General features: G+C 41.7%; 1 protein-coding gene across 2 annotated transcripts in view; it reads left to right on the forward strand.

Moving 5' to 3' along the window:
• Positions 1-20,419, forward strand: part of ar (androgen receptor) — a 151,532-nt gene that overhangs the window by 96,089 nt on the left and 35,024 nt on the right. The window contains exon 5 of one of the 2 annotated variants that reach the window (XM_078412143.1): positions 17,564-17,708. The exons of the other annotated variant lie outside the window; for it this stretch is intronic. Within the exon in view, the coding sequence (XP_078268269.1) occupies positions 17,564-17,708 (145 nt within the window). The remainder of the gene's footprint in view (positions 1-17,563; positions 17,709-20,419) is intronic. 2 annotated transcript variants of the gene reach the window in all.

Here is a 20,419-nt window from a genome sequence, read left to right on the forward strand (position 1 = left end):
GACGGGGGTTGGCGCCCCCTGGCCTTCTTCAGCCGGCACCTCAACAACGCCCAGAGGAAGTACAGCGCCTTCGACCGCGAGCTCCTCGCCCTGTACCTGGCCGTTCGTCACTTCCGCTATTTTCTGGAGGGCCGCCCGTTCACCGCTTACACGGACTACAAGCCGCTCACGTTCGCCCTGGCAAAGGTCTCCGATCCATGGTCCGCCCGACAGCAGCGCCAGTTGGCGTACATCTCTGAATTCACTACCTCCATCCGCTTCATCGAGGGGAAGGAAAACCGGGTGGCCGACGCGTTGTCTCGCCCCGTATACCATCAATGCCGTTTTAGAAGTGGCGCCCGGCATTGATTATTCTGCCCTGGCGGAGGCCCAGCTAACGGACGGGGAGATGCCCGCCTACGGGACTGCCATCTCTGGCCTCCGCCTTGAGGATGTTCCCCTCGGCCCCGGAGGAGCGACGATACTGTGCGATGTGTCGGCAGGTCAGCCGCGCCCCATCGTCCCGGCCGCGTGGTGCCGGAGGGTGTTCGACGTGGTCCACGGGCTGGCTCACCCATCCATCCGGGCGACGACCGCACTGGTAGCTGCGCGGTTCATGTGGCACGGTCTGCGCAAGCAAGTTGGCCACTGGGCCCGCACCTGCATTCCGTGCCAGACGGCAAAGATTCAACGCCACGTCCGGGCGCCACTCCAAGAGATCGGTCTACCCTGCCGACGTTTCGACCACCTGCACGTGGACATTGTGGGCCCGCTCCTGCCGTCCCGGGGCATCACCCACCTCCTCACGGTGGTGGACCGCTTCACGCGGTGGCCGGAGGCCATAGCGCTGGCCGATACATCAACAGCCACATGCGCTCGTGCGTTGGCCGCGCACTGGATTGCTCGCTTTGGGGTGCCAGTGGTCATCTCCTCGGACCGGGGGCCACAGTTCACCTCCGAGCTGTGGTCGGCCATGGCCCACCTGTTGGGCGTGCGGCTGCATCACACCACAGCTTATCACCCGCAGGCAAACGGCCTGGTGGCGAGGTTCCACCGGCAGCTGAAGACAGCGCTGAAGGCGCGACTCTCCGGCCCCGACTGGATGGACGAGCTACCATGGGTCTTGCTGGACATCCGGACTGCGCCCAAGGAGGACCTGGCTTCATCGTCAGCGGAGCTCGTATACGGGTCCCCGCTCACGGTGCCCGGGGAGTTCGTGCCCTCGTTGCCGGGGCGAGAGGAACCGCCATCATCCACCCTACAGCGCCTCCGAGAGCGAGTTGGCAAGCTCGCACCCGTGCCGACGTCCCGCCATGGGACATTCCGCCCTTACATGCCATCGGCCCTCCGGGACTGCGCCTTTGTGTTCCTGCGCCGTGACGCCCACCGGACGCCACTCCAGAGGCCGTATGAGGGCCCGTACCGGGTGCTGGAGCACGGACAGACAACCTTTATCTTGGACATGGGGGGCCGGCCGGAGGCCGTGTCAATTGACCGCCTGAAGCCGGCCCACTTAGACATTGACCAACCGGTGCGGGTTGCCCAGCCTCCGCCACGAGGTCGCCCACCCTTCCGGGACCAACCACCTGTCCCTCCAACTGTGCCTCCGCCGGCCCCTCTGTCGACCGATTACCGTACGCGGTCCGGTCGGGTTGTGTGACCACCAGTGCGCTTTGTGCCTCTGGTTCTGGGGGGGGGGGTCCTGTGGCGGCTCCCAAGGGTCGGGCCATACCACTACCGACCCCTCAGCACGGGAATGGACCAGTCCAGGGGGGGCGGTCCGGTACTAGAGATATAAGGACAAGGTTTTGGGCGCGAAGCCGTTCCGGCAGACTCGACCCGTCTGATAACCGACTATTAAAACCTTAACGCCCCCAAAATACCTGGCTCCTTGCCTTTATTTCGGGCCTCTACCGACGCGCCACAATGGTTTTGATGAAGATACTATTGCAATGTGCAAGTTTTGCTATAACATGTGGACACTACAAGGACATATGAGGAAAGCAATGGGCACATTTTGAAGCTGTAATTATGCGTCTTGATATTGTGAAACTTGTAGGTCAGGATGTGCATCTGAAATATTGCAAATCTCTGTCAAGGTGGAGCAAACAATGTTAATTACATATGCAGGAGGGATTACCAACATAGTTATGATCACCAACAAAGTTATGGGGGAAGTAATCTTTTGGGTGATTGGGAGAAGCAGTGATCCATTATAATAATTATTATATTGGAGATCATGGGAACAGAATGTATGGAGTTACTCAGATTAAGGCACTCTGGTGTGAGTGATGACGAGAAAGTCAATTTATATTTCGGGATGCATAGCCTCACCCTCAAAGATCAGATGAATTTTCGAACCACTAAAGAGTCATCAGCTGGCAGACCTAGGTTGTAGACTGCAGTTCAAATGAGATGCCTTTAAAAAATGATAATTCAGTGGCTATTGTGGACTTTCTTAATGGTGAGATACAGTATAACCTGGAATGAGAATGTGTCAAATATAGGCAGCTTTCCCCATATGGGTAGGTGCTATGATTGAGTTGTAGATAGTGATGCACCAACAAAATTGCAGATGGAATTTGATAGTCCATTCAAATGTGAAGCAAGGGCTAAAAGAAGCGTTAAATGTGAGACTTTCCTGCAAGAAGGTTAGGTTTGAAATTTGGTTACAAGTGTGTGTTACATACTCAGAAAAATAAAGGCAAGTTAAGTGATGTAGAGGGAAGGGCCAGAATGAAGCAACATGGTAGTGAATGGGAACTTGGTGTCTCCAGTTGTAGATTTGAAACGGATGGATAATGTTAACAGAGGATATAACTTTGGGGGCTTAAAGATTACATGATGGGCATTCTTTGAGAGTCATGGATTTGAATGATTGACCTGTTTGATGCTAGATAGTAAAAGCTGAATATATAATCTGGTTCAGTGTGGGCTAACAAAAGAAAAAAGTGGGTATTGAACCGTTATGGCAATGAAATATTAGGACAGAAGATTTCATTTACAAAGATTCTGCAGAGAGAAACATAAGATTGGAAAGAAAAGGCCCAGTGAGCAAAATAACTTGCTAGTCAGAAAATTAGACCAGGATGAAGTATCTCAGCAGAAAGGATAATATAAGTAGCCTGCAACGAAGGTTTCATTTAGACAACAATGTAATAATTTTAAAAATCATAATCCTGATTAACGGGGGGTCAGAGGAAGATCTGAATCCATTTGAGAAATGTAAAAGAACTACTTCACAGGAGCTTTGGAAGAACAGTGGTGTCACTGCAATAATCCACTGACAAGATGAGAAGCAAAAGCCACAGTACAACCTCCTTTGGGGAGGTAATATTGATTGAGTTAAGCAAAATCATGGAAGTTTAGAGTTGCTGACTTCAATAAAGGATGTTCTGTTGTGTCCTCACCGTATTTGAACTAGCAGCAACACAAAGGAAAACACATAGTTTGGTAAATGGAAGAAAATTGAAGATACACTTACTGTGATTGTGGATTTTGAGTACATAACGCTTTCATTGAGGCACCAAAGTTACCAGGAAGATGTTTCCACATATTATGTATTGCTTCTGCATGTTAGTAAAATAGTTAATTAGTTTATAAATTCATTGCATGGTGCTCTGTCAGTATAACACACTCTAATTTTAATGTATTATGAATGTCGTGGGCACCACTGATAACCAAAGGAAGCATTTTTTACTTTTAAAACAACAATATTTTTGCAAACAAGAACGGTTGCAAACAGGAATGTTGTCCCATGGATCATTATAAAATTATATTAAGCCCTTAGCATTTTTTTAACTGAATCCTTGTAGAGATCTTCATTAAATGTTTGCTAGGAGACACTGAGATTTATATTTGTATTAGGTTTTTTGGAGATTTCATTCTGCTGGAGGAAAACTTTGTTCTAAAAATTGTTTGGCTTTTTCATCAATTTTTCATTCAGTGTTTGCAACATTGTCTTGCACGGACATTAAATGTTTTATTGATGAAAACAACTAGATATTTCCCAAAAAAATGTATGTACCAAGTAATATTCTGTTACTTTTGAGGGTATTGTGATGCGATGCAACCAGGCCAGGCCGGTTGCTTGAGCTTCACTAATGTGTCAACTATAATTTTGGTATCATGCTGGTGTTTACGAACAAAATCAACGCTGCATTTTTCTGCAACACTGCTGCTATCTAGGCACAGTTTTTGGGAAGTAGTACTAACAGTATGTACCAGAAAAAAAGATTTGCTTTTAGTCAGTGACTTCATGAGATGCATTTGTGATTTAAAGACAATGAAATATTCCCAAGAGGTGCAAGGTAGACTGCAAGCTTGTACTGAAGCAGACTAGTGTTTGCTTATGCAAGTGACAAGGGCTTTACGCAAACACAAGGGAAAATAATTGTGGTATTGTTGGTCAGTCTCCTCAACTCTAGGATATCACCACAGAGTTGCTTAGGGAAGTGCTTGCAGTCCAGCCATCTTCAGCTGCTGTTTAGTAATCAATTAACCATCATTAACCGTCATCGATTGCCAATATCGATACTGTTTGTGACAGCTCAGAATGAAGTCAAACCCTCATGCAGTTAGACCCAGCTAGTATTTTGGCATGGGCAGATTGACAATTAACACTCGTGCCAGGCAATTACCAACTCCAGCAGTTGAGCAATGCCAGGATTTCCACCACTATGTCCTGATCATCTAAAACATTTGCCATCACCTAAAACATTTGCGCTCAATCATTGCTAACTGCATAATGCACCGCAGTAAATCATCTAGGCTACTCCAAGAGCATTTCTCAAATCTCTAACCTTTGCTGCCTAGAACAACTTGTATATGAGAGCACCACTATTTGCAAATACTCTTCCAAATCTTGCACCATTTTGACTGGGAAAGTTATTTCTTTTATTGCCACGGAGTTAAAAATATGGGATTACCCACAGCACTGTGGAAGCACCTTCATCACTCTAAGTCCAGCTGTTCAAGAAGACAGTTCATCTCCACCTGCCAAGACTCGACTGGGTTCTGATGATAGTCCTTTGACCTAAAACATCAACTTTACTTCTCTTTCTACAAAATGTTGCCTGATCTGTTGAATGTTTTCAGCATTTTCTGTTTTTTATGTTAAGTATAAACTCGTGGTTCTTAGCTCCAATGCGCAACCTGCACAATATTGACATAATTAAACTGAATGCCATGCAGCCACCTACAACTTATAGAACACACTTGTTGCATAGTCAAGCAATTATACTGTGCCTAGATTGCGCTGGAAGAATTCTGCAATATTAAACATAGCAGGCCTTGAGTTGTTATGCTCTGCTACATAGTACATACCCTTGATATTTTGAGGCTTTAACTCTTACCGAACTGTAAAGGAATTATGGAGCAGTAAGAGCAATATTGTCAGTCTTTTTCTGCCCAGGCTATTTGTAAAGAAGACTTCATAATACATTCCAACCCTCCTCCCCCCTCTCAGCAATATCTTACTTTCTTTCCTTTGCATACCAAAACAGAGTTCTCTTGACCATATCTGATAAATATTAATAAAATTATCTAGGTTATTACACAAGAAAAATAATGCAGATGCAGCCAGACCGATGATCATTGCAAAAGTTACTACGTTTTGACAGCGCTTCAGGCAGATGTTAAGATACAAAATAGTAAACATCATTGTTATTTGCTCTGTGATTTAATAATTCAGAGGCCTAAATAACAGAGTTCTGCGACTAAAACCAGAACAAGACTTTGACATTAGCAGAAATGAATATTATTACAGAAATGCCGTCAATATTTTAGCACCTTTAACTTAACAGAATGCCCTATGACATTCAAGAGCCGCGCCAGATAAAACATTCTTGTTACTGAATTACAGTAGATCTTTATTTTCCTAAAACCGTGCTCTCTACACACCAGGCTATATTTCCCCACTTCACCGCCTCAGACTGTCCTCTCACTGAGTGTGTGTAGCAGCAGCAATCAGCAGAGTAGCAGCAGCAATCAGCAGTAGCAGCAGCAATCAGCAGTAGTAGCAGCAATCAGCAGTAGCAGAGCAGCAATCAGCAGTAGCAGTAGCAGCAATCAGCAGCAGCAGCAGCAATCAGCAGTAGCAGCAATCAGCAGTAGCAGCAGCAGCAAGCAGCAGCAGTAGCAAGCAGCACCAAGCTGTGTTGCTTGGGAAGTAGTGTGTGGGGATTGTGTGGGGATAGTGTGGGGATAGTAAGGAGTAAGACCTGTGTGATCTCCCGGACTAGTTTCGATCGCCTAGCTTGGGGTCGGAGAGGAATTTCCCGGATTTTTCCCCAAATTGGCCTGGGTTTTTTATCCGGTTTTTCGCCTCTCCCAGGAGATCACTCAGTTCTTTTGGGTGGGCGGTTGGAGCGGTTGGAGTAGCGGCCGGGCGGTAGGTTTAGTAACCGAGCGCGGGGCTTTGTTTGGAGAGTATGACTGCCAGGGCAGTTTTTTGTTCTGGGTGTCAGATGTGGGGAATCTGGGAGTCTGATAGTCTTCCAGACATCCACATCTGCGCCAGGTGTGACGAGATGGGGCTCCTAAGGGACCGTATTAGGAACCTGGAGCGGCAGATTGATGACCTCCGTCTGATCAGGGAGAGTGAGGAGGTTATAGTACGGTTGGGGGGAGGGACTCAAACACAGATAGCTAATAGGCAGTGTGTGAGGCAGGAGGCAGAAAAGGGAAACACTCAGACCCAATATGTAGGAGAGAAAGAAGGGAAAAGAAATAAACTGAGAATAAGAAATGATGGGTCCCTTAAATGTGTATATTTTAATGCTAGGAGCATTGTAAGAAAGGTGGATGAGCTTAGAGCCTGGATTGACATCTGGAAGTATGATGTTGTGGCGATCAGTGAAACATGGTTGCAGGAGGGTTGCGATTGGCAATTAAATATTCCAGGATTTCATTGTTTCAGATGTGATAGAATCGGAGGGGCAAGAGGTGGGGGTGTTGCATTGCTTGTCAGGGAGGATATCACAGCAGTGCTTTGGCAGGACAGACTAGAAGGCTCGATTAAGGAGGCTGTTTGGGTGGAACTCAGAAATGAGAAAGGTTTAGCAACACTTATAGGGGTGTATTATAGACCGCCAAATAGGGAACGAGAATTGGAAGAGCAAATATGTAAGGAGATAGCAGATATTAGTAGTAAGCACAGAGTAGTGATTGTGGGTGATTTCAATTTTCCGTATATAGACTGGGAATCACATTCTGTTAAAGGGCTGGATGGTTTGGAGTTTGTAAAATGTGTGCAGGATAGTTTTTTGCAGCAATACGTAGAGGTGCCTACCAGAGAAGGGGCAGTGTTGGACCTCCTGTTAGGAAATGAGATGGGTCAGGTGACGGAGGTATGTGTTGAGGAGCACTTTGGGTCTAGTGATCATAATGCCATTAGTTTCAATATCATTATGGAGAAGGTCAAATCTGGACCAAGGGTTGAGATTTTGGATTGGAGAAAGGCTAATTTTGAGGAGATGAGAAAGGATTTAAAAGGAGTGAAATGGAAATTGTTGTTTTATGAAAAGGATATAATAGAGAAATGGAGGATATTTAAAGGTGAAATTTTGAGAGTACAGAGTCTTTATGTCCCTGTTCGGTGGAAAGGAAAGAATAATAATTTGAAAGAGCCGTGGTTTTCCAGGGAAATTGGACACTTGGTTCGGAAAAAGAGGGAGATATACAATAAATATAAGCGGCAGGGAGTAAATGAGGTTCTTGAGGAATATAAAGAATGTAAAAGGAATCTTAAAAAGGAAATTAGAAAAGCGAAAAAAAGATATGAGGCTGCTTTGGCAAGTAATGTAAAAGTAAACCCCAAGGGGTTCTACAGATATGTCAATAGCAAAAGGATAGTGAGGGATAAAATTGGTCCATTAGAGAGTCAGAGTGGACAGCTATGTGCTGAGCCGGAAGAAATGGGGGAGATATTAAACAATTTCTTTTCTTCGGTATTTACCGAGGAGAAGGATATTGAATTATGTGAGGTAAGCGAAACAAGTAGAGTAGTGATGGAAATTAGGAGGATTAAAGAAGAGGAGGTACGGACACTTTTGAAGAATATAAAAGTGGATAAGTCTCCAGGTCCTGATAGGATATTCCCTAGGACATTGAGGGAAGTTAGTGCAGAAATAGCAGGGGCTATGACGGAAATATTTCAAACGTCATTAGAAACAGGGATGGTGCCGGAAGATTGGCGCATTGCGCATGTTGTGCCTTTGTTTAAAAAAGGTTCTAAAAGTAAACCTAGCAATTATAGACCTATTAGTTTGACGTCTGTGGTGGGAAAATTAATGGAAAAGATACTTAGGGACAATATATATAATTATTTGGATAATCAAGGCCTGATTAGAAACAGTCAACATGGATTTGTGCCTGGAAGGTCATGTTTGACTAATCTTCTTGAATTTTTTGAAGAGGTTACCAGGGAAATTGATAAGGGCAAGGCTGTGGATGTTGTCTATATGGACTTCAGTAAGGCATTTGACAAGGTTCCACATGGAAGGTTGATTAAGAAGGTTAAATCGTTGGGTATTAATAGTGAGGTTGCAAGATGGATTCAACAATGGCTGAATGGGAGATACCAGAGGGTAACGGTTGACAATTGTATGTCAGGTTGGAGGCCAGTGTCTAGTGGAGTGCCCCAAGGATCTGTGTTGGGTCCACTGTTGTTTGTCATTTACATTAATGATCTGGATGATGGTGTGGCAAATTGGATTAGTAAATATGCAGATGATACTAAGATAGGTGGAGTAGTTGATAGTGAGGTAGATTTTCAAAGTCTACAGAGAGACTTGGGCCTTTTGGAAGGGTGGGCTGAAAGATGGCAGATGGAGTTTAATGCTGATAAGTGTGAGGTGCTGCATTTTGGTAGGACAAATCAAAATAGGACGTACAGGGTAAATGGTAGGGAATTGAGGAATGCAGTGGAACAGAGGGATCTGGGAATAACTGTGCATTGTTCCCTGAAGGTGGAATCTCATGTGGATAGGGTGGTGAAGAAGGCGTTTGGTATGCTTGCCTTTATAAATCAGAGCATCGAGTATAGAAGTTGGGATGTAATGTTGAAATTGTACAGGGCATTGGTGAGGCCGAATCTGGAGTATGGTGTGCAGTTCTGGTCGCCAAATTATAGGAAGGATGTCGACAAAATGGAGAGGGTACAGAGGAGATTTACTAGAATGTTGCCTGGGTTTCAGCACTTAGGCTACAGAGAGAGGTTGAACAGGTTGGGTCTTTATTCTTTGGAGCGTAGAAGGTTGAGGGGGGACTTGATAGAGGTTTTTAAAATTTTGAGAGGGACGGACAGAGTTGACGTGGGTAGGCTTTTCCCTTTGAGAGTGGGGAAGATTCCAACAAGGGGACATAGCTTCAGAATTGAGGGACAAAGGTTTAGGGGTAACATGAGGGGGAATTTCTTTACTCAGGGTTGTGGCTGTATGGAATGGACTTCCGGTGGAAGTGGTGGAGGCTGGCTCGATTTTATTATTTAAGAGTAAATTGGATAGGTATATGGATAGGAGGGGATTGGAGGGTTATGGTCTGAGTGCAGGTAGATGAGACTAGGTCAGGGAGAATGGTCGGCGTGGACTGGTAGGGCCGGACAGGCCTGTTTCCATGCTGTAGTTGTTATATGTTATATGTGTCACTCACTCCCATCAACCACATTTGTGCTATATCTATCCAGGGTTTGTGTTTCCCAAATCTCTCAGTCTCTGCTTTCCACTCTACCTTTAGGACATGGTTAAGGTACCACTAAGGATCATTCACTTGAGAGGCAAAACAAGAATAAAGAAATCCAGAGTACCCTGAATGCAAAATAAGTACAATGAAGATAATGCATAAAAAAGACTTGCTCATGATAAGTGTTGAGTTGTAAATACTCAGCAAGATGCAGGCTGATTACAAAAGAATCAGAGGGAAGTGAAAATGTAAATAGAACAAAATTATATTATAAAAGATTAGCTTTCAATATAAATGCGAATCAATTTTCTTTCTTTCGACATGTAAATACTAAAAAGGGTAATAAAAATGTAGTGCTTGGAAGAAATGAACCCATTAAAGACAAAAATAGGCACATGCATATGGATGCTATGGGTACTGCCTTTAGCAGTAAAGAGGGTGCTTTCAAAGTGTAGTGAAGGAGATAGTTATTATACTGAATATATGAAAAACTATTAGCAAATAAGTATTAGAAAAGTTGGCTGAACTTTAAGTAGGTCATATGCTAGGATTTTGCATGAAGTAAGAGGGGAAATCATGGGGACAGTCGTCATAATCTTCCAACGTTTTTTGGTTACGGAAGGTGGAGAGGACCTTCTGGAGGACTGGAGAGAAGCAAATGTTAACCCCTTAATCAAAAAGAAGAGCACGGGTAAGCCAAGCAACTACACAACCTTGGTGATGGGAAACATTGATTATGACAATTGTTATAGTCACCTAGAGGAAAATGATTCATCAAGACAAACCAGTTGAGACTTGTTGAGAGAAAATTATGTTTAACTAGCTTGATGGAATTTTTAATGTGGTAATCAATAAGGTTCACGAGATTAATGCATTAACTTCTAAAACACTTAACAAGCACCATATAACAGGCTTATTGGCAAATCTGAAGCACAAAGGGTACATTGATAGCAGGAATACAAAGATGACAATCTAATAACATACAATTGTGGTGAATGGTTGTATTTCAGACTGAGGAATGTCAATAATGGCATGCCATAGGGATTAATGATGAGACTATTGCTTTGCTTTTGAATGCAAGACACAATATCTAAATTTGCAGCTGCTTCTAAATGTGACAGTATTGGGAACACCGAAGAGGATAGTGATAAATTGTAGGAGGATATAAACAGGCAGAAAAACTGCAAGAAATTGTGGAGAGGTGTGGATGTGGCCCAGACTGTCACACAGACTAGAGTTCCCATCATTGATTCCATCTACACTTCACACTGCCTTGGTAAAACAGCCAGCATAATCAAACACCTTTCCCACCCTGGTCATTCTTTCTTCACTGGAGTCGGACAGAACGTAAAGAAGTTTGAAAGCATGCACCACTAGACTCAGAACCAGTTTCTTCCCCTCTGTTATCAGGCTTCTGAACAGTCGTTCTAGAAGCTCGGGTACAGTCCAATTCTCTTCTACGTCATTGAGGATATTGGACTGTTGTGCTCCAATGTTGAAAACTATATTTTGCACTTTGACTCTTTACCTTCGCTCCACATATTATACATGAGTTTGGCTTGATTTTAATTATGTATAGCATTATCTGATTTGACTGGATAGAATGCAAAGCAAAGCTTTTCATTGTATCTCAGTACACGTGACAATAATAAACTTAAACTTAAACCGAATTCGAAGAAAAGTGAAATGATGCATATTCATAGGAAGAATGAACATGATTATTGAATGATCGATTATATTCCAAAAGAGGTGCAGAATCAACAGTATTTGTGTGCACAAATCATTGAAAGATGCGTCACAAAATGCTGGAGTAACTCAGCAGGTCAGTCTGAAGAAGGGTCATCCATTCCTTCTCTCCAGAGATGCTGGCTGACCTGCTGAGTTACTCCAGCATTTTGTGATACGTTCGATTTGTACCAGCATCTGCAGTTATTTTCCTATTGAAAGATGCATGATTTGTTGGAAAAAATGGTTAATAAGACGACTTCAATTTTGTGTCTCATCAAAAATTTCATAGAAAATTAGTACATGGAATTCAGGTAGTACCATTTTAAAACAGTTGCCTCTCCTCAACTGGAATACTGTGTTCAATTCTGGTCGCCACATCAAAGGAAAGAGACAAAGGCATGGGAAGGATCCGGGAAAGACTTATTTGAATGGTTCATGAGATGGGGAAATACAGTCACAAGGATAGTTCAGAGACCCTGGAACTATTTTCTTTAAAGAGAAAGCTGAGGAAAGATTTGTGGAGGAATCTGGATAGAGAGAATACTGAGAGGTTTTTCCCTTTGAATGAAGTTTGGGGACTGGGGCTCCCCTAAAGATAAAGCGGAAGATAATTAAGAGCGAAAGAAACCGGAGGTCAATGGATGGATTAATCATACCTACACCTACACCTGAACCCAAGGTCACCATCGCAGGAATCAGATTGGCCTTCCTGTGAGTGAATCCACAGAAAGCAACTAGCCCAGATGGAGTCCATCACTGTATCCTCAGAACCTGTGTGGCCCAGCTAGCAGGAGTGTTTGTGGACATCATTAACATCTTCCTATTTCAGTCTGAGTTTCCTGCTTTAAGAAGACCACTATCATCTGGTGCCAGAGAAAAACAAGGTAGCGTGCCAAAATGACCATCGTCCGCTGGTTCTGACATGCACCATTTTGAAGAAGGGTCTGGACCCGAAATGTCACCCGTTCCTTCTCTCCAGAGATGCTGCCTGTCCTGCTGAGTTACTCCAACATTTTGTGTGTGCACCATTATGAAGTTCTGCGAAAGGCTGGAAAGAGTGCACATCAGCTCCAGCTTCCCAGACAGCGAAGATCCACTACAATTTGTAGACCAGTCTCCTGACCCTGCATTCATCCCTAGAACAGCTGGATAATAGGGACACCTCCATCAGTCTCCTATGTATTAACTATAACTCTGCCTTCAACACCATAATTCTTACCATACTCATCTCCAAATTCCTGGACCTAGGATTCAGCATCCCCCTTTGCAGCTGGATTCTTTACTTCTTAAACCATTGATTGCAATCAATACGGATGGGCAACAAAACATCCTCTACAATATTTCCCAACGCCAGTGTCCTGCAAGGCTGCATTCTCAGACCCTTATATTCCCTATTCACTCATGATTGTGCAATCAAATTCTGCCCTAACACATTTACAAGTTTGCAAACGATTTCACCATATGGGATGGATCTTAAACAAAGATGAAACTGAGTGCAGGAACAAAATACAGAGCTTAATAGCGTGGCGTTAAGGCAACAATCTCGTGCTTGATGTCAGCCAAAATAAAAGAGCTCATCATAGACATCTTCAGGAAGCAGGGTGGAGTACACAGCCCAATCTACCCCCATGGTGCTGAAAAGGAGATGACAAAAAGCTTCACGGTTGGTACACCAAAGCGTCTACTTCCTCAGAAGACCCAGGAAATTTCACCGATTTCTACAGATGCACCATAAAAAACATCCTGTGGGGATGCACCATAGCTTAGTATAACAACTGCTTTGCCCAAGACAGCAAAAAATTGCATATAGAGTTATGAACATAGCCCAGTCCATCACACTACCAGCCCTCTCCCATCGACCCCAACAGAAATTGAAGTTGCCTTGGGAAAGCTGTCTACATAATCAAGGGGCATTCACACCCTGGCCATTCTTTATTTCCCCCTTCCCATCAAGTAGAAAATACGAGCTTGAAAGCAAGTACCACTGGATTCAAGAACTTCTTCTCTGCTGTTTTCCGACTCTTAATTGACAATAGACAATAGGTGCAGGAGTAGGCCATTCAGCCCTTCGAGCCAGCACCACCATTCAATGTGATCATGGCTGATCATTCTCAATCAGAACCCCGTTCCTGCCTTCTCCCCATACCCCCTGACTCCACTATCCTTAAGAGCTCTATCTAGCTCTCTTTTGAATGCATTCAGAGAATTGGGCTCCACTGCCTTCTGAGGCAGAGAATTCCACAGATTTACAACTCTGACTGAAAAGGTTTTTCCTCATCTCCGTTCTAAATGGCCTACCCCTTGTTCTTAAACTGTAGCCCCTGGTTCTGGACTCCCCCAACATTGGGAACATGTTTCCTGCCTCTAACGTGTCCAACCCTTTAATAATCTTATATGCTTCGATAAGATCCCCTCTCATTCTTCTAAATTCCAGTGTATACAAGCTTAGTCGCTCCAATCTTTCAACATATGACAGTCCCGCCATTCCGGGAATTAACCTAGACGTACAGGTATGTAGGTGAATTGGCTGGGTAAATGTAAAAATTGTCCCTAGTGGGTGTAGGATAGTGTTAGTGTACGGGGATCGCTGGGCGGCACGGACTTGGTGGGCCGAAAAGGCCTGTTTCCGGCTGTATATATATGATATGATAAACCTACGCTGCAAGCCCTCAATAGCAAGAATATCGTTCCTCATATTTGGAGACCAAAACTGCACACAGTACTCCAGGTGCAGTCTCACTAGGGCCCTGTACAACTGCAGAAGGACCTCTTTGCTCCTATACTCAACTCCTCTTGTTATGAAGGCCAACACTCCATTGGCTTTCTTCACTGCCTGCTGTACCTGCACGCTTCCTTTCAGTGACTGATGCACTAGGACACCCAGATCTCGTTGTACATCCCCTAAGCTCTGGGTATATTCCTGATCTCTCAATCTATCTCTTTACCATTCTTGCACTTTTTACCTGCACTTTCTCCAGTTGTAACACTATATTGTGCATCCTGTTTCCTTTCTCATGTTGCACTAGCTGTCGTGCTCATGTATGATATTGAGCTCAAATATGGTATTATTTGCCTGGATACCAGACAAAACAAAGTTTTTCAACTGTATCTCAGGACTCAGTGATAATAATAAACCAAATGAAAAAAGAAGAAAAAAAAACATTTTAAGCAGCTAAGAGTGAAATCTGCAAATATGGAAAATGCTGGACCTTCAAGAGGGAATTGAATAAATATATGGTTGAGACTGCAGGAATATAAGAAAAAAATGGTGGATAAAACTGAAGAGTCACTGTTGAAAGTGTGCCAATATGATGGGCTGAATTACTTCATATCGTAACCATTCTGTGATCAATTTAGAAATTAGTGTGTGAAAGCAAGTGCGTGATAGGAATAGAAATTTGGACTAAATTAAAAGGGCGCGAGAGGCTGCGTTTCACTTGGAGTTGCTGGATGTGTAATGACTTAGAAATGGATGTTCAGGTGTGAATGGCCATGTAGGTTATTTAGAGGCATGGCAATTCTAGCCTTATAATGTTAGATTGATCCTGTAATATGTTATTTTCAAACTCCTGTATAATTAGTCTAAGTGGTGCATGTGTACCAAGATTTAAAATTAATGCTAATGTAGCACTCAATTTGTAGAGTCAGCACAGAAATAGTTCCTTCAGCCCATCGAGACCATGCTGACCATCAACATTCTATTTACACTAATTCTACATTAATCCCATTTTATTTTCATCAACACCTCCCAGATTCAATCATACACCAACATGGGACAATTACAGTGGCCCACTAACTTATCCACATGCATGTCTTTAGGATGTGGGAGGAAACTGGAGCACCTGGAGGAAACCCATGCAGCCACGAAGTGAATATGCAAACTCCACATAGGCAGAGGTCAGGATTGAATCTGGGTCTTTGGTGCTGTGAGGCTATGCTTCTTTATGCTGCACACGGTATCTGTTAGAAGGTTTATTATCCTAACTGAAAAATATATGCCTGCTCATCAAAACATTTGTAAAATTGGGCATAACAAACCAAGGAGAGTAATTTTACTGGCCAGATAATAGACAATGTAACATGAACAATCATCAAATGGAGACAAACAGCATGACATTGATGGCCACTCTCCCTGCAGAAAACTTTGTTAGACATGTAAGGAATTAGTTTGATAGTCATCCCTCCAGGACTTGGCTCTTGTGCATTGTGCAGCAATGAACATTTCAGGTGAATATACAGTAGGTAATACAGCTGGGTTCAGTGCAATACTGCTGTTAATACACTTACTCCATCCACATGATATCAGTTAGAAGGAATGGTACTAGCTTATGGTTTTAAACATCTGAAATTAAGTATCGGTCTGAATGTCTGCTTAAGTTGGCAACATTCACAGAACATGGAAGGTAAAATAAATGACTTTCAGTTGAACTGGCTGCTGGGTATCATTTAATACACTCAAGCAGAAAAGCCGCATTGATAGATAGTACATGAACTGTTGAACAGAATGGAATGCATTGTTTTAGGACACTTTAGATAGCAAATATTGTTTACCACTTAAATTTAATGATAGCATTCCTTGGACGACAGCAGCATTCCAAATTCCTGTGTTGCTGATTGTTTCATTTTGCCATCATTGTCCTCTTACACCAGCATGGCTATGACAGAGTTGCTGATATAGTCACACATAATTCCTTTTTCACGTGAAATCATGGATTTTGCTGGCTATAGTAATAAACTGCAAGGGATAGAGCATTTTTATTGTAAAACTGTTAATGACAAATAACCACGTGAAGCTCCTCTTTGAGACCTCAGTTTCCAGCTATAGTTGTCATTTGGTGTCATCGGCTTCATCTGCATATGCTAACCTTGTTCTTGTTACTGTTGTTCTTCACTTTTTATTTTAAAATAAGGGTGATAATGACATACACACTTAAAATTGATGATACAATGGAAGCTTTTTAATGTTTAGGCACAGACCTGCATTAACCTGTGGGCATAAACCACATGCAGGGTTGGCTTATTTAAAATGTATTGGTTTATTATAAGTACTGCATTGTGTATAAATTATCTAAATGCTATCATTGGTTCAGTTGATAACATTTGAGGTTGAAGATATCTTGTAGGTTTTTAGAATTGGTTTTCCTTTCTCACTGATGAAGTGTTGTCCCTGCTGAGTAATGGATCTTTGATTTTGATTATAATTGTGTAGACAACAAGACGCTGAAACTATGGCCAATCCCAATGTTAGTCTGGTAGAAGTCCAATGTATAAAAGTTGATTTTTGTATAAACGTGACAATTTATGTTGAATGTCTTCTCCAAATCTTCCTCAAGGAAATGGAACCACTCTATTAATGTTTCCTTGCTAAATCGCACAATTATTAGGTGCAATTCTACTAGCATTATTTAACTAGAAGACTCAATGTGCTACACGTAAATTTTACATGCCACCTGATATCACGCAGGCCAGGTGATGGATGAAATAAAGTTTCCATGGTGCGCTGTAAGTTCGTATGTGGCTAAGTTCTTTGCAGATACTCGCATTTCAATCAAGAGTCTTTTCATGCCAAACTCGCAGTAGCAAGTTTGTGAGGTGAAATGCATTGAGCAAGCAATGCATTATCTTTGCAAAATTAAAAAAATCCACTGAGTATTTAATCTTCGGCTTAAACGCCCTGCCGCATGAATTGAATGCTTTATCAGTCGCAAAATAAATCTAACTTGCAGCAATTTGGAAATTACCTGGAAGATCAGCAAGGGAGCATATTTCATACATCTAAAATCGTTGGGCATTAACATATCTGCTGGCAGAAATGCTAAAGAATTTTTTTCTGATGATGAACCATTTTGATCACTATAATTGTTCAAGCTCCTCAGAAAATGGCTCCTCAGAAAATTCACGCAGTGTTATATTAATACGTGCCTACTTTCAATAAAGTGGAACAAAATTCAACCAGTTCAACCTGCATGAATGCTGGTACTGTAATTTAACTGCATGGATGGTTAAAATTACACAGCATTTTCAGTGCAAAAAACTTCATAACCGTTTATGCATTTGCGCCATAAACAAATTGCCCTTAGTGCTTATCTGCTAAGAAGGTCTATTCTTTGCCAAGCTGTGTACTGATCATTGCATATGATAACATTATTTCAGCACAAGTGCTCCTTGTCTGCAGGTTTTCGCAATTTACATGTGGATGACCAAATGAGTCTCATACAGTATTCGTGGATGGCAGTTATGGTCTTCGCAATGGGATGGAGGTCCTATAGAATTGTGAATGCCAGAATGCTCTACTTTGCACCAGACTTGGTATTTAATGAGTAAGTGAACATATTTCTGGTAGGGGTCCCCAACTCAGGTTTAAATTATATAATTTTTAAGCAATTCATGTGAATTTTTCAATCAATAAATCCTAAAAATTACTTATTGGTGGTAGAAGTCTTCCTCTCTCTGAATAAGAAACATGATTCACAAATGCCTTTCCCCAAACTTATTAATAATGATATTAGAATTTCAAGTTTGTCGCAACTTCCAGTAGTGCTAGAACCTTGTTTCCTGTTCATGACCTCAGGGAACTGCCTATTTCTTGGGTGTATCAATTCCAATTAGAGAAGTTAAAACAAGTAATAAATCATGGGCTTGATTGATTAAGCTTATGACAACACCAATTCTATATTTTTGTTTCATTATGTTAAATTAATTGCTTTTTTACAACAATATGAACATTAATGATATTGCTAGTTATTTGCTTTGGATAGTGGAGCATAATTGCATTATTCTAATAACTTTCATGAGTTCTTCATACAGTTTGAGGGGAAGACAACAAAAGCTAATTCATCTACAAATATCTTTGGATACTGTTGATTGGAAAAGAGCTGTCTTAATGTCTTAAAATTTTGTGATATGCCTTGATTTAATTGCTGTTCGGGGAAATTCTGTCTGGATTTGCTGGTGTTCTATTTTGTTCTTGATAATCCTTGCCATTAAAATGTTAAACTGCTTAAAATGAAGTATTTGTTGTTTAACATGCGCCAATTACAGGGTTGCTTTTCTTTTGAATTTCTTCAGCTGTGCATTTTGCAATAAGTCTATTAAACGCGGCAGCTATTTTTCCTCTGCTTTGATGCCCAGCATTTCATAAACATCTTCAGGTTATGAAAAATTATATGTGATGTGCATTTTGTGGCTTGGTTGTCATCTGCAGTTCCTTTATAGCTGAGACGTGGATTCATCATGCATATAATATATATATCGTTTTTTATTATGTCTAATAGTTTCACTTTGACAGTGTATTGAAAATCTCCAGCAAAGAAACAGGAAAAAACCACAAAAGCTTTTGGGAAAATAAAAAGAAGACAATTTGTAAATCAACACAAAAAAGCAGCTGCACAAGTGAAAGCTAATATATAATTTCTAATCATGAAAACGTGCAATATACTTAAAGTTCACTGCGCAAATGCCTCGCATTTTTGCTTAAACCAAGTTGGTATAATTATGCTCCAAAATTGACATATGTACCTTATGATTTAACATGAACTTATTAGCTTCTCTTGGTATTGTACCCAGGTTTATTTGTGCAAATGTCCTTTTTATGACTGAATTATGATGAAAATATCTAGTAACTTCAGTTTATGGCAGTGGCCTATTGTTAATATTTGGACAAAACTAGATTCATAGGAACCCTTGGAAGGGATTAATTAATGATCATTCATGTGATCCTATCCTGGAGCAAGCTTGTATGAAAGACTGAAAAATTACAAGTACATTGTGTATGGCGTGCTATTCATTAACCTAAAATAATAAATTGCCCATCGTAGAATCGGTGTACATTTTTGATTAGCACTTTGTTAAAATTAGGTCTCCATCCTACTAGGCCATTAGATTTATACAAATTATGGCATCTGCTAGAACCCATTTCATTGTAAAGAACAGAGGCTGCAATTTAAAAACTTCTTAATAGCTTCTTGACCTCTTGGAAAAAAACATTATACATGATAAAATGTATTTTGTAAGCATTCTGTGTTCAACAGCCACAGAAAATGTCATTGTGTTGCTCGAGATTGGTGATATAATATCTGATTCCTATTTTCAAGCATATGCACAAATGATCAGTTTGTTTTTCCTGGCCAAAATACTATTTTCTCTTACAGTCATTGCATAGGATCTGCTCTTCAGTCATAATCAGAACTTAAAACTGTCTCAACAGTTCTTTCCAGTTACTGCTTGGTGAAAGTTAATTTTTATCAGCATTATTTATATCTCAAACCTCCTTTTTTGGTTTTTGGTCTGTGAGGCCCAATTGACATCAGCAAGGATATTTTATAAAATCATTCCTTTCTTTTATTCAAAAATACATAAAAGGGAACACTTGCCACAACCTGCAGTTGCATTACGTGTGAACAAGTACAAATACCAGATGAAAAATTGTATTTTGTCCTTTGATCATTGAACTTTCCAGATCATCAAAATGAAATATTAAGCCTTGCCATACATTTTAGATAAAAATAAATAGTCCACCTCACTTTTAAATGTGATAAAGTCAGAATTATTAAGTGCATATGTGCATGGTTTATCTTTAGCATATCAATTTAGTACTTGGTTTCTTGGTAAAGGTTTCTTTTGGCAAAATGCTGCCTGACCTGCTGAGTTACTCCAGCATTTTGTGAATAAATACCTTCGATTTGTACCAGCATCTGCAGTTATTTTCTTATATATCTTTTGGCAAAGGTTTCTTTTAGATGAACCATGACAGTCTTTTATGACACAAACAAAGCTCAGATGCAAGTGTACTATCACCAACAGATAGGTGATTTCTTCCAACTACAAGTTGAGATCAATAGTAGAGACAAGTGGAGAACTGACTCCCACAACTGTCTAGACTACACTTCTTCCCACACTGCTTCCTGCAAAGACTGTATCCCCTACTCCCAATTCCTCCGTCTAGGCCGCATCTGTGCCCAAGATGAGGTGTTCCATATCAGGACGTCCGGGATCTCATTCTTTAGGGGATGGGGGTTTCCCTCTTCCATCA

Source organism: Rhinoraja longicauda, chromosome 15, assembly GCF_053455715.1.
Source record: "Rhinoraja longicauda isolate Sanriku21f chromosome 15, sRhiLon1.1, whole genome shotgun sequence".
NCBI lineage: Eukaryota > Metazoa > Chordata > Chondrichthyes > Rajiformes > Arhynchobatidae > Rhinoraja > Rhinoraja longicauda.